Raw genomic sequence first — 17,741 nt, 5'->3', positions numbered from 1 at the left:
TGAGGAGCAGCCATCCTCCTCACACACCCACTGCAGCGAGTCCTGCTGGCTCTACCCTCCAAAGACCCCCCCGCTGCCCCGGCAGGTCCCCCAGCTTTCCTCACTAGCCTTGCTCACCAGTGTTACTGCTCTGGGACTCTTAACTGGGCCCCAGGATCCCCCTGCCTTGCTACAACCGAGTCTCAACAAAGGAGTCAGAGCGACTCTCTTAGGTCATGCCAGACCCTGCACCACAGCTTGACTCAAACCCTTCCAAGGGCTCCCTGCAGTCAGGCCCCACCTGGTCACACCCTCCCCACCCCCTCAGCCACACTGACCTGTCTACTGTGGTGACCACAACATTCTCCCCTGGACTCAGCATTTCACAGCTTCTCGTGTGAATAAATTACATGCTTTACTCACTAGGTTTGGTTTCTGCCTCTCTCCTTACTAGAATATAAGCTTCATGAAAGGTGAAATTCTTGTCTTTTTTTCGATCCTGTATCCCTACTGCTTAGAACAATGCCTGACACACAGTAAAACAATCAACAAGTATGTTTCCAAAGAATCTATGTGTTGAAATACTATGCTGCTGGGAAACAACAGAGCCAATACGGAAAATCCCGGACTTCTGATGGACACTTGGGTTGATTCTGTGTCCTGGCTGCTGGGATGGTGCTGCGATGAACACGAGGGTGCAGACACCTCTTCTATGTACTAATTTCAACTCTTTGGATAGACACCCAGCAGTGGGATTGCTGGATCCTATGGAAGCTCTATTTCCACATTTTTGAGGAAGCTCCCTGCCGTCTCCCATGGTGGCTGTGCCAACGACATTCCCAGGAACAGAGTGCAACGGGCCCCTTTCCTCCATGTCCTCACCAACACTCGCTATCTTTTGCGTTTTGATGACAGTCATCCTAACAGGTGCCAGTTGGTACCTCATGTGGTTCTTATTTGATTTTCCTGATGATTAGTGATGCTGGACATTATTTCGTCTACACATCGGCCACTTACATGTTTTCCTTTGAGACACACAGAGTCAGGTCCTTTGCATATTTTGTCTTTGAGACAGGGTCTCACTCTGTCACCCAGGTTGGAGTGTAGTGGCACGATCACAGCTCACAGCAGCCTCAGTCTCCTGGGCTTAAGAGATCCTCCCGCCTCAGCCACCCCAGTAGCTGGGACTACAGGTGCTCACCACCACACTCATAGTTTTTAAAATTCTTCTTGTAGAGATGGGGTCCCACTATAATGCCCATGCCAGTCTTGAACTTCTGGCTTCAAGCCCTCCTCTAGCCTCAGCTTCCCAAAGTGCTGGGATTACAGCCTGAGCCACCACACCTGGCCCTAGCTATGATTTTGTGTTGTTTTCCTTTTCCAACCTCATGCATGTATTACCTCCTTAAAACGGAATGAGGTTGATCCATACCTCCTGATATGTAACAATCTGTAAGGTATGTCTGTGTAAAGGAAATGATACACAATCTCCAGAAGAAATGTGAGAACCAGGGTGGTGGCGGGGTGGTGGGGGCAGGGCAGGAGACTGGCTTTTCATTATAAATTCTCAAAGGTTTGGGTCATAGGTGGATCCCTCAGGAACAGACATGCTCTGGGGCTGGGGGAATGGGTCTCGCCCTGTTCGTCCTGTGAGGGTCAGTCTATTAAAGGAAGCCTACTGTCTGCCCCTCGCTCCCTCTCTCGCTCCGTGGCCTGCACATGCAGCTCCCCCTCCCCTTCTGTCACCATGGAAGCCGTCTGAGGCCCTCACCAGACAGATGCTCAATCCTGAACTCTGCTGCCATCAGAAACATGAGTGAAATACACCCCTTTTTAAAATAAATCACCCAGTCTCAGGTATTCCTTTACAGCAACACAAACGGACTAAAACAGTCATACCCCAAGTATTTCTTATTTATTTGGTAACTGAGTAATGTTTAGAAATGGAAGAGGAGACGGCATCAGAGTTGATGAGAACAAGCTGAGCACAGGCAAGGAGGGGGCTGACACCATGAGGCTGGGAGGCTCAATCTCGCGTGTTGAGGGACAGGTGCTGAGAGGCTGTGCAGTGTGCCCGGTCTCGTCTTTAACGCTTTCACAGAAAAGAAAAACATACAGAAAAGCCCATGCAGTCAGGCACTGTAGTCAAACAGGGCAGGAAAAAAGATGCACAGGGATACCAAATCCTTCCAAGGTAAGAGGCACAGAAACGGGGGCCCCAGAACAAGCTCTGGAGGAGTAGCAGGGCCACATGAAGGAAGAGAGGACTCAGAGAACGAAGGTAGCTAAAAGCCTCCATCTCCAGGACGTGAGGCTGTAGGGCTTTGGCGGGCAGCCATGGGGATAGGGAGGAAACAGTGGCCCCGTGACAGGTATGTGATGTGTCCACACAGCAGCACCCCAAAAAGGGAAAAATCAAAGGACCCAAACATGCCCTCTATCTTCTAGTACCCACGCCAAAACAGTAAAATACTGACATAACCCGACAGCCAAAATATTATCACTTCAACAGGCAGTCAACATTCAAAAGTACCAACGTGATAGTCTGTGTTCTTTCTTACACTCAGTCTTCACAATCAACCGGCACCTGACACTTAGCACCTGAGTGCAGGCTGGTGGCTGCTCTGCTCAGGGAGAAGCCAACACAGCCAGCTGGAGGGGAGCAGGGGCAGTGCTGGTAGAGCCTCCAGAGGAGGCAGGAATAGATTTCCATGGGGAGGGGAAGGAGCTGAGACTGTGGGAAAGTGCGGATGAAGACGGCAGCAACTGCTTCAGTGACAGGCCTGTAGTTCGCGACCTTCGTCACCATTTCCCTCACTTGTATTTGCAGTTCAAAATCCCCATGACGGAAAGAAGGGAGGGGGGAGGCTCCAAAAGCAGGGACGGGAAGAGGGCTTCAGGCCAGGGAAGAGTGGGGACTGAGCACTCAGAGCCCCAGGGGAGGGTGCAGGTGTTCTGACGGCTCCCACCATGCAACTCTCCAGCCAGATTCAATGTATTCTCACCTCTATGAAAGGTCTTGCAATTTTGGGTGCAATGGTTTCCGTGACAGAAGGTTCCTGAGAAAGCACCACAAACTCCTCCGCTTTGACCGGGAAGCCAGCATCATCCATGGGAGAATAAACCTCAAACAGCTCCTGGATGGTTCGCTGAACACAGAGACGTGTGTTACTCCCCAGTACCAGGTCCAAGTGTGCGTCTGACCTGAGCCGCAGACCGAAGCCCTCGCTAGTGCGCACTAGCACCAGGCGATTCCACGCGCCGCACAGCGGGCCTCACCTCAAGGACTCTCACCGAATAAGGAGTACCTGAGTTAAGAATGCCATGGAGTAGTCATTTCCCTGAGCAGCCACTTCTCGGATCAAATCTTTAGTTCCATTTTTCAACAATTTCTCTTCAATGGAATTGCCACTCACAAGCCTGCAAACAAAGGACATAAGATGCTAAGTCGGTCACCTGGAAATGCAGTGACAACAGGCTGGCCACAGTATGCAGATGGTGATCAGCGAGTCCATGTCCTTCCTCCAGGTCTACCCCTGTTTGCAACATGCCTTCGTGGGGCCCCAAAGGCCGCTGTCAGCCAGCCCCTCCAATCTTAGCTCTCCTGCCTCCCAGACAGCCGACAGGAGGCCCCTCCGGAAGACTCTTCGCTGTCCCACCTCATCCTACTACACGTCATCCCGTTTTTCTCCCACCAGTCTCAACCTGGAAATGTCCCACCTGGTCCTTCCAGATGTACCTCCAGCATATATCTTCTTGGAAACTTCCACTGAGCCCAACAGGAAGAACTGATAATTTCACAGACTTGCTTGTTAACCCTCATGAGACATCTCATTCTCACGTAATTATGGACATTTTCATCTTTTTAACCCCTGTACACTACCAGACCCACAATTGAACCCACAAGGCGTTCAATTAAGACTATGATTTGTAGATGTGACCCCACTGGACAGACGGACCCCCAGTGCAGGGACACATGCACCCGAGTGGCTTCCTTAAGACTGTATCACTGGGGACACAGAACAGACCACGCAGTCTATTGCCTTCCCATGAGGCTCATCTGCCTATAAAATGCTAAATGCTAACCCCCCAAAATGTTCACATTAAACAACTTTAACAGCATGATTTTCACAGAGATGAAAACAAATTTTTTTTTCAGAAAATTCCAAATTTGGCCGGGCGCGGTGGCTCAAGCCTGTAATCCCAGCACTTTGGGAGGCCGAGACGGGCGGATCATGAGGTCAGGAGATCGAGACCATCCTGGCTAACCCGGTGAAACTCCGTCTCTACTAAAAAATACAAAAAACTAGCCGGGCGAGGTGGCGGGCGCCTGTAGTCCCAGCTACTCGGGAGGCTGAGGCAGGAGAATGGCGTGAACCCGGGAGGCGGAGCTTGCAGTGAGCTGAGATCCGGCCACTGCACTCCAGCCTGGGCGACAGAGCGAGACTCCGTCTCAAAAAAAAAAAAAAAAAAAAAAAGAAAATTCCAAATTAAAAGGATCCTAAATATTAAAGAAAAACAATCATAGGGAACAGAACGGAAAGTGAAGACATGAACCCAGACACAAACAAAGGAACTAAATACGTAACAAAGGGAAATAGCAACATGAAAGACGGACGGACAACTTCATCAACAGCAAACTACCACCTAGGAAGACTTTCCTGGCCTTTCAATGAAAATCTGCTCTTTATCGATTATATTACTACATGCTCATCGTAAATTATTTGATTACATAAAAGTATAAGAAACAAAACAAAACAAAAAATCACCTGGATTCCAATCACCCTGAGAACCATTAAAAAAGGTAGGGATGGCATTTCCACCCACCTTAGTTCACAAGAAGGTGCTGCTGCCTATATGTGACGGTGTGCACTTCCACGGGTACACTTTTCCTAACAGGTGCACTTCATGGCTGCTTCAGGGAGGGTGGCCTGCCTCTCCTGCCCTCTACCCCAGCAGCCACGTCAGTGTGAACCTGGGTGGGTGCGTGCTTCCACAACGTTCCATGTGAACCTGGGTGCGAGCCTCCACAACGTTCCATGTGAACCCGGGTGCGAGCCTCCACAACGTTCCATGTGAACCTGGGTGCGAGCCTCCACAACATTCCATGTGAACCCGGGTGCGAGCTTCCACAACGTTCCGTGTGAACCTGGGTGTGTGTTTCCACGACGTTCTGTGTGAACCTGGGTGTGTCGTTCCATGATGTTCCATGTGAACCTGGGTGTGTCATTCCACGACGTTCTGTGTGAACCTGGGTGTGTCACTCCACGACGCTCGGTGTGAACCTGGGTGTATCCTTCCACGACGTTCCTTGTGAAACTGGGTGTGTCCTTCCATGGCGTTCCGTGTGAACCTGGGTGTGTCCTTCCATGACGCTCCGTGTGAACATGGGTGTGTACTTCCACGACATTCCATGTGAACCCGGTTGTGTCCCTCCACGACATTCCATGTGAACCTGGGTGTGTTGTTCCACAATGCTCCGTGTGAACCTGGGTGTGTCCATCCATGGCGTTCTGAGTGCACCTGTGTGTGCCCGTCCACAACGTTCCATGTGAACCTGGCTGTGTCGTTCCACGATGCTCTTTGTGAACCTGGGTGTGTCCTTCCATGATGTTCCGTGTACTGTCACCTCATGCACAACCGTGTGGGGAAAATGTCTGCCTCATTTCCTACTTCTCTGCATTCTGCTGTCCTCGCTAAGCAGTGTATTACAGAAATCCCTCGACATGAGCTCATTTTCCACCTGGCTGCTCAATATGGTGGGATGGCTGTGCCCCAGTGACTGCTTTGTGCCATGTGACAAAGCTGCAACACACATCCTTAGATAGCAATCCCACGTCCCCATCAACATGAGGACATCCCCTTTTCTAGTGCCAGGCTGAGCAGGCTCGTTCCCTTAGGGTCTCACCTGTCTGGGGCATGAGAAGAGAGATCTCATCATGCATTAAACTGGTCCTTCCTTCTCCAGACCAGTGAGCTGGAGCGGCCTCTCATACTTTTTGGCCAATTGGGATGGACTGTTCATATTCACAGGCCCTTCCTTTTTAAAGGTAAGGTGGGGAGGGGAACTTTATATATCTTCTCGATTTTTAGGAGCTATTTAACCCTTTACTTACACTGAGAATGGCAAATCATCTTCCTGCTCTATCACCCGCCTGCCCACTGGGCTCACCATACATGTACAACGCTCGGCTTCCTGTCATCTCCCCACTCATCACCTGCCTGCCCACTGGGCTCACCGTATCTGTACAACGCTCGGCTTCCTGTCTCACTGCAGCCGTGTGCCTGTCTCCCCTGACTTCGGGGTCTGTGTGGGTCAGGCGGTCCCTTCCAGCTCTCGGCCACAGGCATTGTCTCTTCAAGAGTGTTCTAATACTGCTGCTCCACTGAAAACATTCAAGTCCTTCATCCCTCTGGACTCCGCTCTGGTCAGCCATGGGAGCAGCACTCCAAGCCCGTCCTCTCACTCATGGAGCGCAAGGTATGCAGCACATTCATGACAGAAAGGCCCTCCAGTTACTGTGACAGCCAACCTCTGTTAACATGCAAACTCCCCATGGATGCCAGGCTATCTGCCCTGACACCAACAGCACCCTCATGCGGTTTGGGGGTCCCCATGGCTCATAGTGGGACACACTCCCACCCGCAACACTGAGCATCATGATGGCGGCCTTCGTCAGGATGTCCGCACCGCAAGCACACTGGCACCACCTTACCCAGCCACGTGTGTGCACGCATACAACCTCCACACCCATGAGAAGCGTTTTCACAAAAATATTAAATTTTAGTATTACTTTGGAGAAACTTCACAAGTTCATGAACGAAGTCTACCCACTCAAGAACAAAGTGGGTCTTCACACTTGGCACAGCTCATCCTGCATCCTTCAAGGCCACCTCATGCCACACTTCAGATGCCCTGTTCCTGCACCGCTAAGGCCATGCCTGAGACTTTATTGCTACTGAGAATAAAACACTTTTCCAATTTCTAGCTAGTAATTGCTAAAGGGCCAACAATGCAGAATGGATTCCACACTAAGCCCTTATCCATTCAACATAAACCATGCACCAAACTTATATTCATCACCATGGAAACATATGTATAATATACTGTTAAAAAAAAAAGATTTACAAAATAAGACATAGTGTGAGCCTTCTTAAAGAATCAGAAACATGTCTGGAAAGATGTGCATCTAAATATTAATAACTGCTGCCTCTATAGGATCCTTGTTTTTCTTTACAGGCTTTCCTTTTTTTCCTCGAGGAACAAGGAATGCATTTATAGCAAGAAAAATAATAATCAAACAATTTAAATACAGCATTTGAATTACTATGACACAAACTGTCTTGTTAAAAAACAAATGGTGGGCTGGGTGCAGTGACTCACGCCTGTAATCCCAGCACTTTGGGAGGCTGAGGCGGGCTGACTGCTTGAGTCCAGGAGTTTGGGACCAGCCTGGGCAACATAGTGAAACCCTGTCTGTACAAAAAATACAAACATTAGCCAGGCATGGTGCTGTACACCTGTAGCCCCAGCCACCCGGGAGGCTGAGCTGGGAGGATCACTTGAGCCTAGGTGATAGAGGCATCAGTGAGCTAAGATCACACCACTATACTCCAGCCTAGGCAACAGACCCTGTCTCAAAAAAAAAAAAAAAAAAAAAAAAAAAAAGAGGTTAAAGCACACTTGGGGTTGTAGTTGCAGGGTCAGCTACTACCTAGGAGATCTCATGCAGGGACCATAGTTGTCTAGTCTCAGGTTCCCTACTAGGAATTGACACATCACTATGAGAGGCGAGCCTAGGCTGCACTCGGTACACAACCAGGCACAAAATAAGCAAAAGAAGTAAATATCCTATTACACTGTAACAGTAAGCACTTAGAAATTTAAAAATATAGAGTAACCTTTCTCCATGTCTCCCAATTGTGTTTTGACAGTTACAGTTTTTATCTTTAAAGCTAATAATAGGCTGGGTGCTGTGGCTCATGCCTATAATCCCAGCACTTTGGGAGGCCAAGGCGGGAGATCGCTTGAGGTTGGGAGTTCCAAGATCAGCCTGGCCAACATGGTGAAACCCCGTTTCTACCAAAAATACAAAAACTAGCAGGGCGTGGTGGCGCACACCTGTAACCCCAGCTACTCGGGGGGCTGAGGCAGAAGAATCACTTGAACCCAGGAGGTGGAGGTTGCAGTGAGCCGAGACGGCACCATCGCACGCCAGCCTAACAAGAGCAAAACTCCATCTCAAAAAAAAAAAAAAAAAAAGATAATAATAGATTTTGGCTGGGCGCAGTGGCTCATGCCTGTAATCCCAGTACTTTGGGAGGCCGAGGCAGGCAGATCACGAGGTCAGGAGTTTGAGACCAGCCTGGCCAATATGGTGAAACCCCGTATCTACTAAAAATACAAAAATTAGCCAGTCGTAGTGGCGCACGCCTGTAGTCCCAGCTATTCAGGAGGCTGAGGCAGAAGAATCGCTTGTACCTGGGAGGCAGAGGTTGCGGTGAGCCAATATCGTGCCACTGCACTGCCGCCTGAGCGATAGAGCAAGAGTCCGTCTCAAAAAAAAAATCTATTTTAATTCTCTTTTTCTTCTTTTCACAGGTGTTGACCATTCTTTCAATAGCCATTTTACTAACAGATAACTTTTACTTCATAATAATTAAAACAACCCAAAACCTAAATCGTACTTTTAAGACTGAGGTACTCTGGAAGAGGTACCACATGTAAAAACTGAGGACGGCAAGATGATTTGTGTGAGCAGCATCACTAACTTACAATTTCAAGCAAATGTTGAGTATAAATAAAAGGAATAAATAAAACAGCAGAAACATAAATTTGTCTGAAGGAAAACAAAACCTAGTTTAAAATTAGATATCGGCCGGGCGCGGTGGCTCAAGCCTGTAATCCCAGCACTTTGGGAGGCCGAGACGGGCGGATCACGAGGTCAGGAGATCGAGACCATCCTGGCTAACACGGTGAAACCCCGTCTCTACAAAAAAATACAAAAAACTAGCCGGGCGAGGTGGCGGGCGCCTGTAGTCCCAGCTACTCGGGAGGCTGAGGCAGAAGAATGGTCTAAACCCGGGAGGCGGAGCTTGCAGTGAGCTGAGATCCGGCCACTGTACCCCAGCCTGGGCGACAGAGCAAGACTCCGTCTCAAAAAAATAAAATAAAATAAAATAAAATAAAATAAAATAAAATTAGATATCATGTATTGTCTTTAGTTTTTCCTTTTGTTTCTGCATTAGTACTTCTTGCACCAATACCTCCTGTAAAGCTTCTCATTGACTCCATTTCCACACGGCCGTCCCTGCAGGCCCTCACCTGTATATGTGGATGTCTTTGCATCTCCCGATCCTATCACACCACTCCTGAGCTTTGGCATCCATCACTGGATTCAAGTCATTGTCATAAAACACGACGGTGTCTGCCTCTACAAGGTTTATACCTGTGGTACGGCTGTGAGTGGAAAGAATGGCACAAAAAATCCGCCTGTCTCTGTTGAAACTCCTCATCAGTTCCTAAGATGAAACAAAACACTGGAGTCAGTATTCCTGGAAAATGTTGGGAAACCTGACACATTTCACCATTTATCAATTAGAAATTATCCCATAGCAGGCCAGGTGTGCTGGCTCACGCCTGTAATCCCAGCACTTTGGGAGGCCGAGGCGGGCGGATCACAAGGTCAGGAAATATAAACCATCCTGGTTAACATGGTGAAACCCCGTCTCTACTAAAAATACAAAAAATTATCCGTGCGAGGTGGCGGATGCCTGTAGTCCCAGCTACTTGGGAGGCTGAAGCAGGAGAATGGGGTGAACCCGGGAGGCAGAGCTTGCAGTGAGCCGAGATTGCGCCACTGCACTCCAGCCTGGGCAACAGAGCGAGACTCTGTCTCAAAAAAAAAAAAAAAAAAAAAAGAAAGAAAAAGAAATTATCGCATAGCAAAACTGCTTGGTTTGTATTCCATTCAACACAAGGCTCATGTTAAAGCAACACCAAGGTCCCTGCACTGTATTATGGCTCTTCCGTGCAGCCACCATCATCTTACACTCACCCATCTCCAACACCCTCATACCCACGGTTTAAATAACACCAGCCATGAGTGACAAGAAAAAGTTAGATTCCACCTTGCATTTACTGTCAGCTCACCTTGTAGGCCCCAAAAGAAAACAGCGTCTTACTGGGGAGGGATATGTGCTTTCTCATCTATCCTCAGGCAATGCCAGGGCACTTTACAGGCAACAAAAAGCCCCTGGAGTAAGGCTGAGGAAGCAGGAAAAATAAAACCGTGAAGGACATTCCTCTAAGCTCACTGAGGACCATGAAAGGAGATGACTTGAATACTTCTCTTCCATAACTATTTCTGTGCCGGAAACGAAACCTAACCACTGAACATCTCTCTTCCTGCAAAGCATTCTGCCTGTAATTTGTTAGACTATCACCAAGAAAACTTGTTAAACCACCTTTTGCTCTATTTCGTTCTAGCCCTCTTCAGCGTGTGCATGAGCATGTGTGTGAGATAAAGCAGGTCGCGTGACTTACAGGGCAGCATCTGGGGGACACGGGGCCATGCTACTGAAGCTGGCTCTGAAATGCTGCTGACAAGGGCCTAGCGCACCACATGGAATGCTGGGCACGGTTTCTGCTCATGAAGCTGCCGGGGCGCGGGGCCCAGGGACAACCCCTTATGCACTCACTCTTCTGCTGAACACTGACTGTTCCCAGCTGTGGATTACCATCAACATTTCAACGACGACTCTGCAGACAGATCTCACGTGGTGTGTTTGTTGTTATGTAAGTAAAGGGTTCTAAATACATTACCACTAAGGTTCAAATCCATACTGCCAGGCTGCCTTCTAGAACTATACTAGTTTATGCCTCCACGGCAGGCTATGAGAGTGTCTGACTCACTGTGCCTGATGAATCAAAACAGCCTTGGCAAATCTAGTAAGTAAACAACGGGCATATTATCTTAACTTGTATTTCCTTTAATTCTAAATTGATTGGAATTGTTTTCATATTTTTACCCCGTAGTTACCTCTTGAAGTACACCAGTATTGTCTTAATGATGACTGCAGGTCACCAGTGTTTATTCTGAGACATCAAGACTGCATTTACCTAACAACATGGCTTTCAATAAAAAATATCAAAGGATGGATTGAGACTTAAGGAAGTTCAAAGGCTCATTAAGTCCTTCTCCTTTCACTTAGAAGGGCCATGAGACCACTGAATTTACACAGCACTCAGGCCTTAAACACCGGTGGCTGACCCATCAGGTACAAGGTAAGCAGTGTCCTTCTCACCTGCCGTTGCTCACTGCTGGCATTTTCATCGATTCTTACATAGGTGAGGTAATGGAAGTTCAAGAACATCTCTAAAATGTCCAACATAAGAATCATCTGTGATAAAATCAGCACCCGACGTCCTTCAGATTTCAACTTCTGAAGCAAGATAGCTAAAGCTTCCAACTTTCCTGGGAAACGAATCACATCAAGAGTGTCTCATCATCCAGGGCCAGCCCAGCTCACACGGGCCACACCACCAACTGCCCCATACCTGAATCGAACTGCACCAGCCTCAGCTCAGGGAACTGCAGCAGGCGCGGAGCCGTCGTCTGCCGCAGCTGCTGGAAGTAAGGTGCAGCGTGCTCTCTCAGGCCCTCCCTGAAGATCCTCATTCTGTGGCTGTACAGGGGTGGCGGCCGCGGCACCCATAGGGACGGGGGTGCTGCCACCACCGGAGGAATCACGAAGGCAACCCTGAGGAGCAGAAAGCATGTTTTATCACCACCAGGAGCCACACACCTTCACCCAGCATGGGGGCTCCCAAAAGATGCGGCAGAGACCTCCGGCAGTCCAAGTCCCAGGAAACAGCAGGGCTCAACCCAGTCACATGGGGACGTGGCTGTTGGCACACGGGTAGGGGCCCAACGAGGCAGATCCTAACCAGTCCTGACCAACCACCACCACCTTAGGGACTAATTCAGACAGTCCAGGGCTGATCGATCAATGGGGGTGGATTCCCTAGGCCGCAGGCACTAGTTCAGAGATGAGCCATTCTCTTTCCAGTGTGTCTTCAGCTGGAAAGTTCGGGACAAAGGTGCACTGTCTCGTGGATCCTAAAACTGCTACAGACTGTGCCACCAGGACGGGGGCCAGACTCAGGGTGAAGGAATCTTTAGGACAATGACAAGATAGCGAAGATCGCACAGCCAACCTGAGGCCCACCTTGCAACCTGTGGAGGTCACCTGCGCCAGAAGGCCCTTGCTATGGACATCAGCTATGACTCACTCCCAACTGTATACAAACTGAAAGAATGGTCAAATGTTCAGTGAGGGAGGAGCACACAAAGACAAACCAGTACTCGAAAGAAAAACTCCAGGAGCCCAAGGTCACTGACTTAGCCACTCCTAGACCAGGAGAAGCCAGAGGTGGCTTGTTCGGCCTTGGAGAAGCACTCCCAGTTTTCTTTTTTCCCATTAATTCTGTTTCCTGATCTGAAAGCACTGAAATAGGTAGACCTGAAAGCTGAGCTGAGCCAAGGTACAGGAAGAAGCCAGGTTTCCCTTTGTAGACAGGATACAACTATGAGAAATACAACAGCTGTAAAGAAGGGAAGAAAACATGTCTGAAGCAGAGCCTGGAGACCGGGTCGAAGCAGGGAGTGGAACTGCAAACAGGGTAACGCGCTCTACTGAAAGCAAGCTCAGTGAGAGTGGCCAGGTGCCCACCGTGCCCACCAGAGCTCGGATTTGCTCTCCATTAACGCATGTTCTGAGCTCAACTCTGGCACATATTTGTCATCATGTAACGTTCACTCACTCATGAGGATCTTTTAATGCAGTCATTGTTTTGAAAGAATCAAATGGAGAACGTCCTTAGCAACACAGTCATTTGTCCCCAAGCACAGTGTGAGCTCAGTGCTGTGGCTCTGCCCCAGGGCTGCCAACTTCCTTCAGAAGCCGTGCCTGGCACTGAGACCCAGATAATAAAACCATCTAACCCCAAAGCTGAAGACCTCAAACAGTAACTTCAAAACAGACTGCTAAGGGACAGCGTGGGGAGAAGCCGATGGGAATAAGATGAATATCCACGAGACAAGAAGGGGCCTTGCTGAGGCGCAACGCAGCCAGAGAGCACCGAAAAGGCCACGAGGTCTGCAGTACCTGTCAATAACATCCTGCAGAGACTCTCGACACTGACAAAGCGTCAACATCAGCTCACTTGGACTTTCTGAGGATGAAGCGTAACTGTGTGCTGGCCCGGCCTCCTTCTCACGACGGCCATCCAGGGACCCACGCCACTGTACCCTTCCGTGGCCAGGCAGGGCACAAATCCTTAGCAAGTCTCTGCCATAGACTGGAGCTTGAGAACAGCGCCGCTCGTTGACCAAATAAATCTGATCCAGGCGCTCTTTCAAGAGTCTGGTCTTCTCCTCCTTTATCAAAAAGTGATGAAAAACAGTTACTTGAGAAACAGAACGACAAGTTACCGTCTTCACCAAACCCCCTGGAATTTCCCACGTATGGGATCCAGTTCAATATCCAAGGTCTTATGTTACAGGAAATAGAGATTGAAATGCAGCCGACAGCTACAGGAAACAGAAATGGAAATGAAGCAGAGAGCACAAGCATTCTCTTCTCTGTCAAGATGGGAAGTATTTCTCAAGACACAAGTGAGTAATTCTAATGCCCAGGAAGACTTGCAGAAGGACATAAAAAATACAAAAAGAGATTTTGGCAGTCATAAGTCCAGTTTCATTTCTTGTATTAGGAAATTTGTGTTTTAAAATAAGAATTCAGTAACATAACTTGAGGATTCACAGGAGCCTTTAAATATCACAACTGAACACAACAAGCAGCTCTTGGAAAGCCACTTGTCCACATGCACCAGGGTCTCAAGCTCAGGTGCTTACCTGGGTTGGCCCTCCAATGGGAGAAGCTGGTTTGGAGGCCGTTCCAGGTTCTCCCACAGCCAAGGCATTCACCGCCATGCGGCCCGGAACGCCAACTACAAATGCATAAAGGAAGAGGTGAAAAGGAACGCCAAGTTCTCAGGATTTCATCTGCCACCAGCATGCTCCATGGAACCTCGCCCTCCACCAGCACACTCCGCAGAAAGTCATTCTGCAACAGCATGTCCCCAAGGCCTCATCCTCCACCAGCACATGGCTGGAATGTGCATGGCTCAAACTTAAATGCTTTAGATCTGCCACGGAAGCATGTTGGCTCCCAGGCCATGACTGGAGCTGAATGGAGCCAGGAGTTTATCCCTTTCCTTTGGGAAGCACTCCAGAGCCACCCAGAAGCATCCTAGCATACCTCCAAGGCCCTGGGTGCCCCATCGCCATCAGCACGTGGCCACCTCCTAGCCCAGGTGACAGCCTGATAACTGTGAGGCTTCTGCCTGCCATGAGCAGCCCAGCCCTGGCAGGATGTCCACCCAGTCCTCACGACTGCAACAGAGCAAGCCAGTGCCCGTTTCATATCCGTTCCCCGGAGCTGCTCCTGACATGACACCAGCTACCAGCCAGGGCCAACGAGGAAGGCAGAAGCCATGCCACTTAGTGTGGTAGACTTTCCTACAAAGATGTGGTCAAAGAGGTGTCTGAGTGCTGAAAAGGGGCCCAGGGGTTAAGAGTCACCCTAAGGGAAAACAAGGGGAGAGAGGCTGAGGTTGTCAGAACTCAGCACTTGGGGGTAGGGGTGTCTGGGCTCAGACCCTCAGGGTCCAGGACTCCAGTTGGTACTGGGGTCTCTGAAGCTGAGGAGGGCTTCCACAGGACAGTGACTCATCAGCCCGCGAAGAAGGGTGCAGCAGCTGGTTCTGGAATCCCCAAGATGCCTGGTTCTGGGGGTAGGGGCAAAACCTGGCGAGTGGAACTGTTGACCACGCTGGCATGCAGGACTGCTGCTGGGTGACGCTAACAGGACTGGAGAAGAAGCCATGGCCCCTCCCCACTCCAGGCTCGCAGCCTCCTCTGATGCCTAACAGAGCCTAACAGGTTGGCAGTGGCCCACCCAACATCACTGCCCACTATGCAGAGGTGGGGCTGGAACTGAACAAACACCACTCGGCCACCAGACAAGGGCTCCATCCCAAGGAGAGAGCCTCACCCCTCTAGGCTCCCAGCTGCCGCCACAGGTCTTTGGGTTCCAGAGGACACACCACATCATGACAGAGTATGTCCAGGGAGACCCAGGGCCAAGGCAGGGGCAGAGTGAAGACTCAGAGGTGAAGCAGGTGGCGAGACAGGATGAGGAGTGGCAGCTCGGGCCGGACAAAGAACCAGGCCCTGCGTGGGCGGCCACACGGTCCCACTCCCAGGGGAGACTGAGCACACTGAATGTGATGGCGAATAACATGCAAGATTTCTCATGATTCCAAATTTCTTGTGAGAACACAAACAAAACAAAACCCTAAGGACAGTGGAGGCTGGTTATATCCAACCAATACCTTTGAAAGCACAAGAAAAAGAAAATAAATCAGGCTGAATGACACATCTATAGAAATCAGAGATGGCCACACACTAGACTGTGCTGTTCTGAGATACAGTCAAAGACACATGAATGCCTTCCACTCGCCTTAGATGGAAGAGAAAGAAGCTTCCAAGCCAAGTCTCCCTCCTGCTCAGAGCACCCTACCTTGTGGGGTCAAGGGTGCAGGGCTGGGACCGCCGGCCAGGGGCTTGCTTCCCAGGGCGCCGTGCACAGCGCCCGCCTGAGACACGGTCTGCATCACCACGGGGCCAGGGGCTCGAAGGTAGGGTTGCCCGGGGGCGGACACGATCTGGAGGACGCTGCCTGCAATCATAGGTCCGCTAGGTGTCAATAACAGGCACGTGTACATCACAGTCACACACTCCAGGCACTTCCAAACAGTACAAAGTAAGTCGACAAACTGAAAATCAAATCTAAACAAATCAATGCAAAGTTCAGTCACTGTGAGAAAAGTGGCAACCCATCACCAACAGTGGATGATGACATACTAAGAGGCAAGGTCTCTTGCTCAATGTCAAGAAAAGGCCATCTACCCTCTGTCCCTTACGGAAGGTGTGTGACACACAGCTGCTGAGGACCTGCTGTGCTGTTCGAGGTACTGAGCTGGACATCCTCACTCCCAGATCACTGCAGTCACTCCTGACAGCAGTCAAGGAGAATGAAGAAATGGAACAAAACCCTGTTTTTAGCCCAGATGCCTGTGGCTTTTCTGCTGCTTTTTAAGGAGGCTGCCACTTTGGATCTTGTATGACTGCATCTTTCTTTCTGACTTCTTTTACTCTGGAGATAGCTTCCCATGTCATACTTTATGAAAACTGGCGGCCATCAGAGATGTTACCAATTGGCCCCACCTCTGTGGGCCAAAAAAATGTTTAAAAAAAAAAAAAAAAAAAAAAGGAAGTAAACCAAATTGAATCGTTTCTCTGTGGCAGGCCTTGTTCTGCTGAGATGTGTGTCTCTCTCCAAGGAGGTCAGTGGGCTCACCCCACTAATGACAAAACCTTCCACCCTGACAAATACCACAGGCAGCGATCATGAGGAAAGCACTGGGGAGGGCGGTCGCTGAGGCTGCAGTCAGGGAAGGTGGGGGAAGGTGCCACCGGGGCTGCTGTGTGGGGGTGGGAGGGAGGCAGCCCCTAAGGCTGCTGTCGAGGAAGGAGGGGGAAGGCGGCTGCCGGGGCTGCTGTGGGTGCTCCCTGAACCCTAAACTAAAACAGAGTGAGCCAATGATCCCACCACCAGGACAAGGCACTACTCAATTCCTCTCCCTCACTTTTTTTAAAGAGCAGTTACTATATAAACACACTGCTCTTCACCAAAGGTCTGGGCTTTGGGTCTGGGAGTTAAAATTAAGTCTTTTTTTAAAGAGCAGTTACTATATAAACACACTGCTCTTCACCAAAGGTCTGGGCTTTGGGTCTGGGAGTTAAAATTAAGTCTGTTGATAGAAGAAAATGATTTCTCATACATAAAATTACTAATCCTGTGGTGTTTTGGGGACAATTTGTCTCACACCTATATTAGAAAGCAGCAAATATTTCTGTTACTTATCTATTATTTAGAGATGGGAGCCTCACTCTGTGATCAGGCTGGAGTGCAGTGGCACGATCTCGGCTCACTGCAGTTTCAACCTCTGGGGCTCCGGTGATCTTCCCACCTCAGCCTCCCGAGTAGCTTGGACCACAGGAGAGCACCACCACGCCTGGCCAAATATTTCTACTTTGATCTACAAAATACGAAACTCTCTTCAAAGGGCAGATGCTGGGAAAGAACGTGCCAGTTGTTTGTCTGACACGCGTCAAGCGCAGGCAGCCCAGTGGCTGCTGAACGGCGTCTCGCTGGGCCGGTCCTCCGCGGACCATGAGACGCATCATTGGACACAGGCAAAAGCCTGAAGCGTACATGCACGAAGCAGGCCTGCGGGCAGCAGGGCTCACGGTGAGGCGCTTTTGTCAATTTCAGCGTCAAGTGCTCTCTCTTCCTTATCCTTACCTTGCAGCTGCAGCGGCTGGCCCGCCGTGAGCTGCCGGAGCTGGCTGTGCGACAGGGTGAACTTGCTGCCCTGGAACTGCAGTGTCACCGGCGTCTCCGGCTGAGCCACGCGGCTCTGTGGTCCTGCGATGGATGCCAGCTGAGCTATTTTCACTACCTCGCCACCTGTTGAAACGGAGATGAAAAGGTGAATTCAGATCATTTTGGAAAAAATTTGGGTGTGTCATATTGACAATCATTTCTTGTATATAATGACCATCTATCAT

The 17,741-nt window shown here is 49.7% G+C and overlaps 1 protein-coding gene and 1 non-coding gene across 12 annotated transcripts in view; both read right to left on the bottom strand.

Annotated features, from left to right (window-relative positions):
- The window catches only part of EP400 (E1A binding protein p400), a 231,973-nt gene that overhangs the window by 39,045 nt on the left and 175,187 nt on the right, over nt 1-17,741 (bottom strand). For all 11 annotated transcript variants that reach the window (XM_050747651.1, XM_050747654.1, XM_050747660.1 and 8 more), the window contains 9 exons: nt 17,476-17,640; nt 15,628-15,786; nt 13,899-13,993; nt 13,150-13,421; nt 11,540-11,742; nt 11,287-11,456; nt 9,305-9,501; nt 3,288-3,399; nt 2,985-3,128 (listed from right to left, as the gene is read on the bottom strand). In XM_050747651.1, coding sequence (XP_050603608.1) covers nt 2,985-3,128; nt 3,288-3,399; nt 9,305-9,501; nt 11,287-11,456; nt 11,540-11,742; nt 13,150-13,421; nt 13,899-13,993; nt 15,628-15,786; nt 17,476-17,640 — 1,517 coding nt within the window. The remainder of the gene's footprint in view (nt 1-2,984; nt 3,129-3,287; nt 3,400-9,304; nt 9,502-11,286; nt 11,457-11,539; nt 11,743-13,149; nt 13,422-13,898; nt 13,994-15,627; nt 15,787-17,475; nt 17,641-17,741) is intronic.
- LOC126931909 (small nucleolar RNA SNORA49) lies at nt 10,120-10,255 on the bottom strand. The gene has a single exon (XR_007718017.1). It is a non-coding gene; the product is annotated as a small nucleolar RNA SNORA49 (small nucleolar RNA).

This window comes from Macaca thibetana, chromosome 11, assembly GCF_024542745.1.
Source record: "Macaca thibetana thibetana isolate TM-01 chromosome 11, ASM2454274v1, whole genome shotgun sequence".
Classification (NCBI taxonomy): Eukaryota; Metazoa; Chordata; class Mammalia; order Primates; family Cercopithecidae; genus Macaca; species Macaca thibetana.
This window is presented reverse-complemented; position numbering and strand designations above follow the sequence as displayed.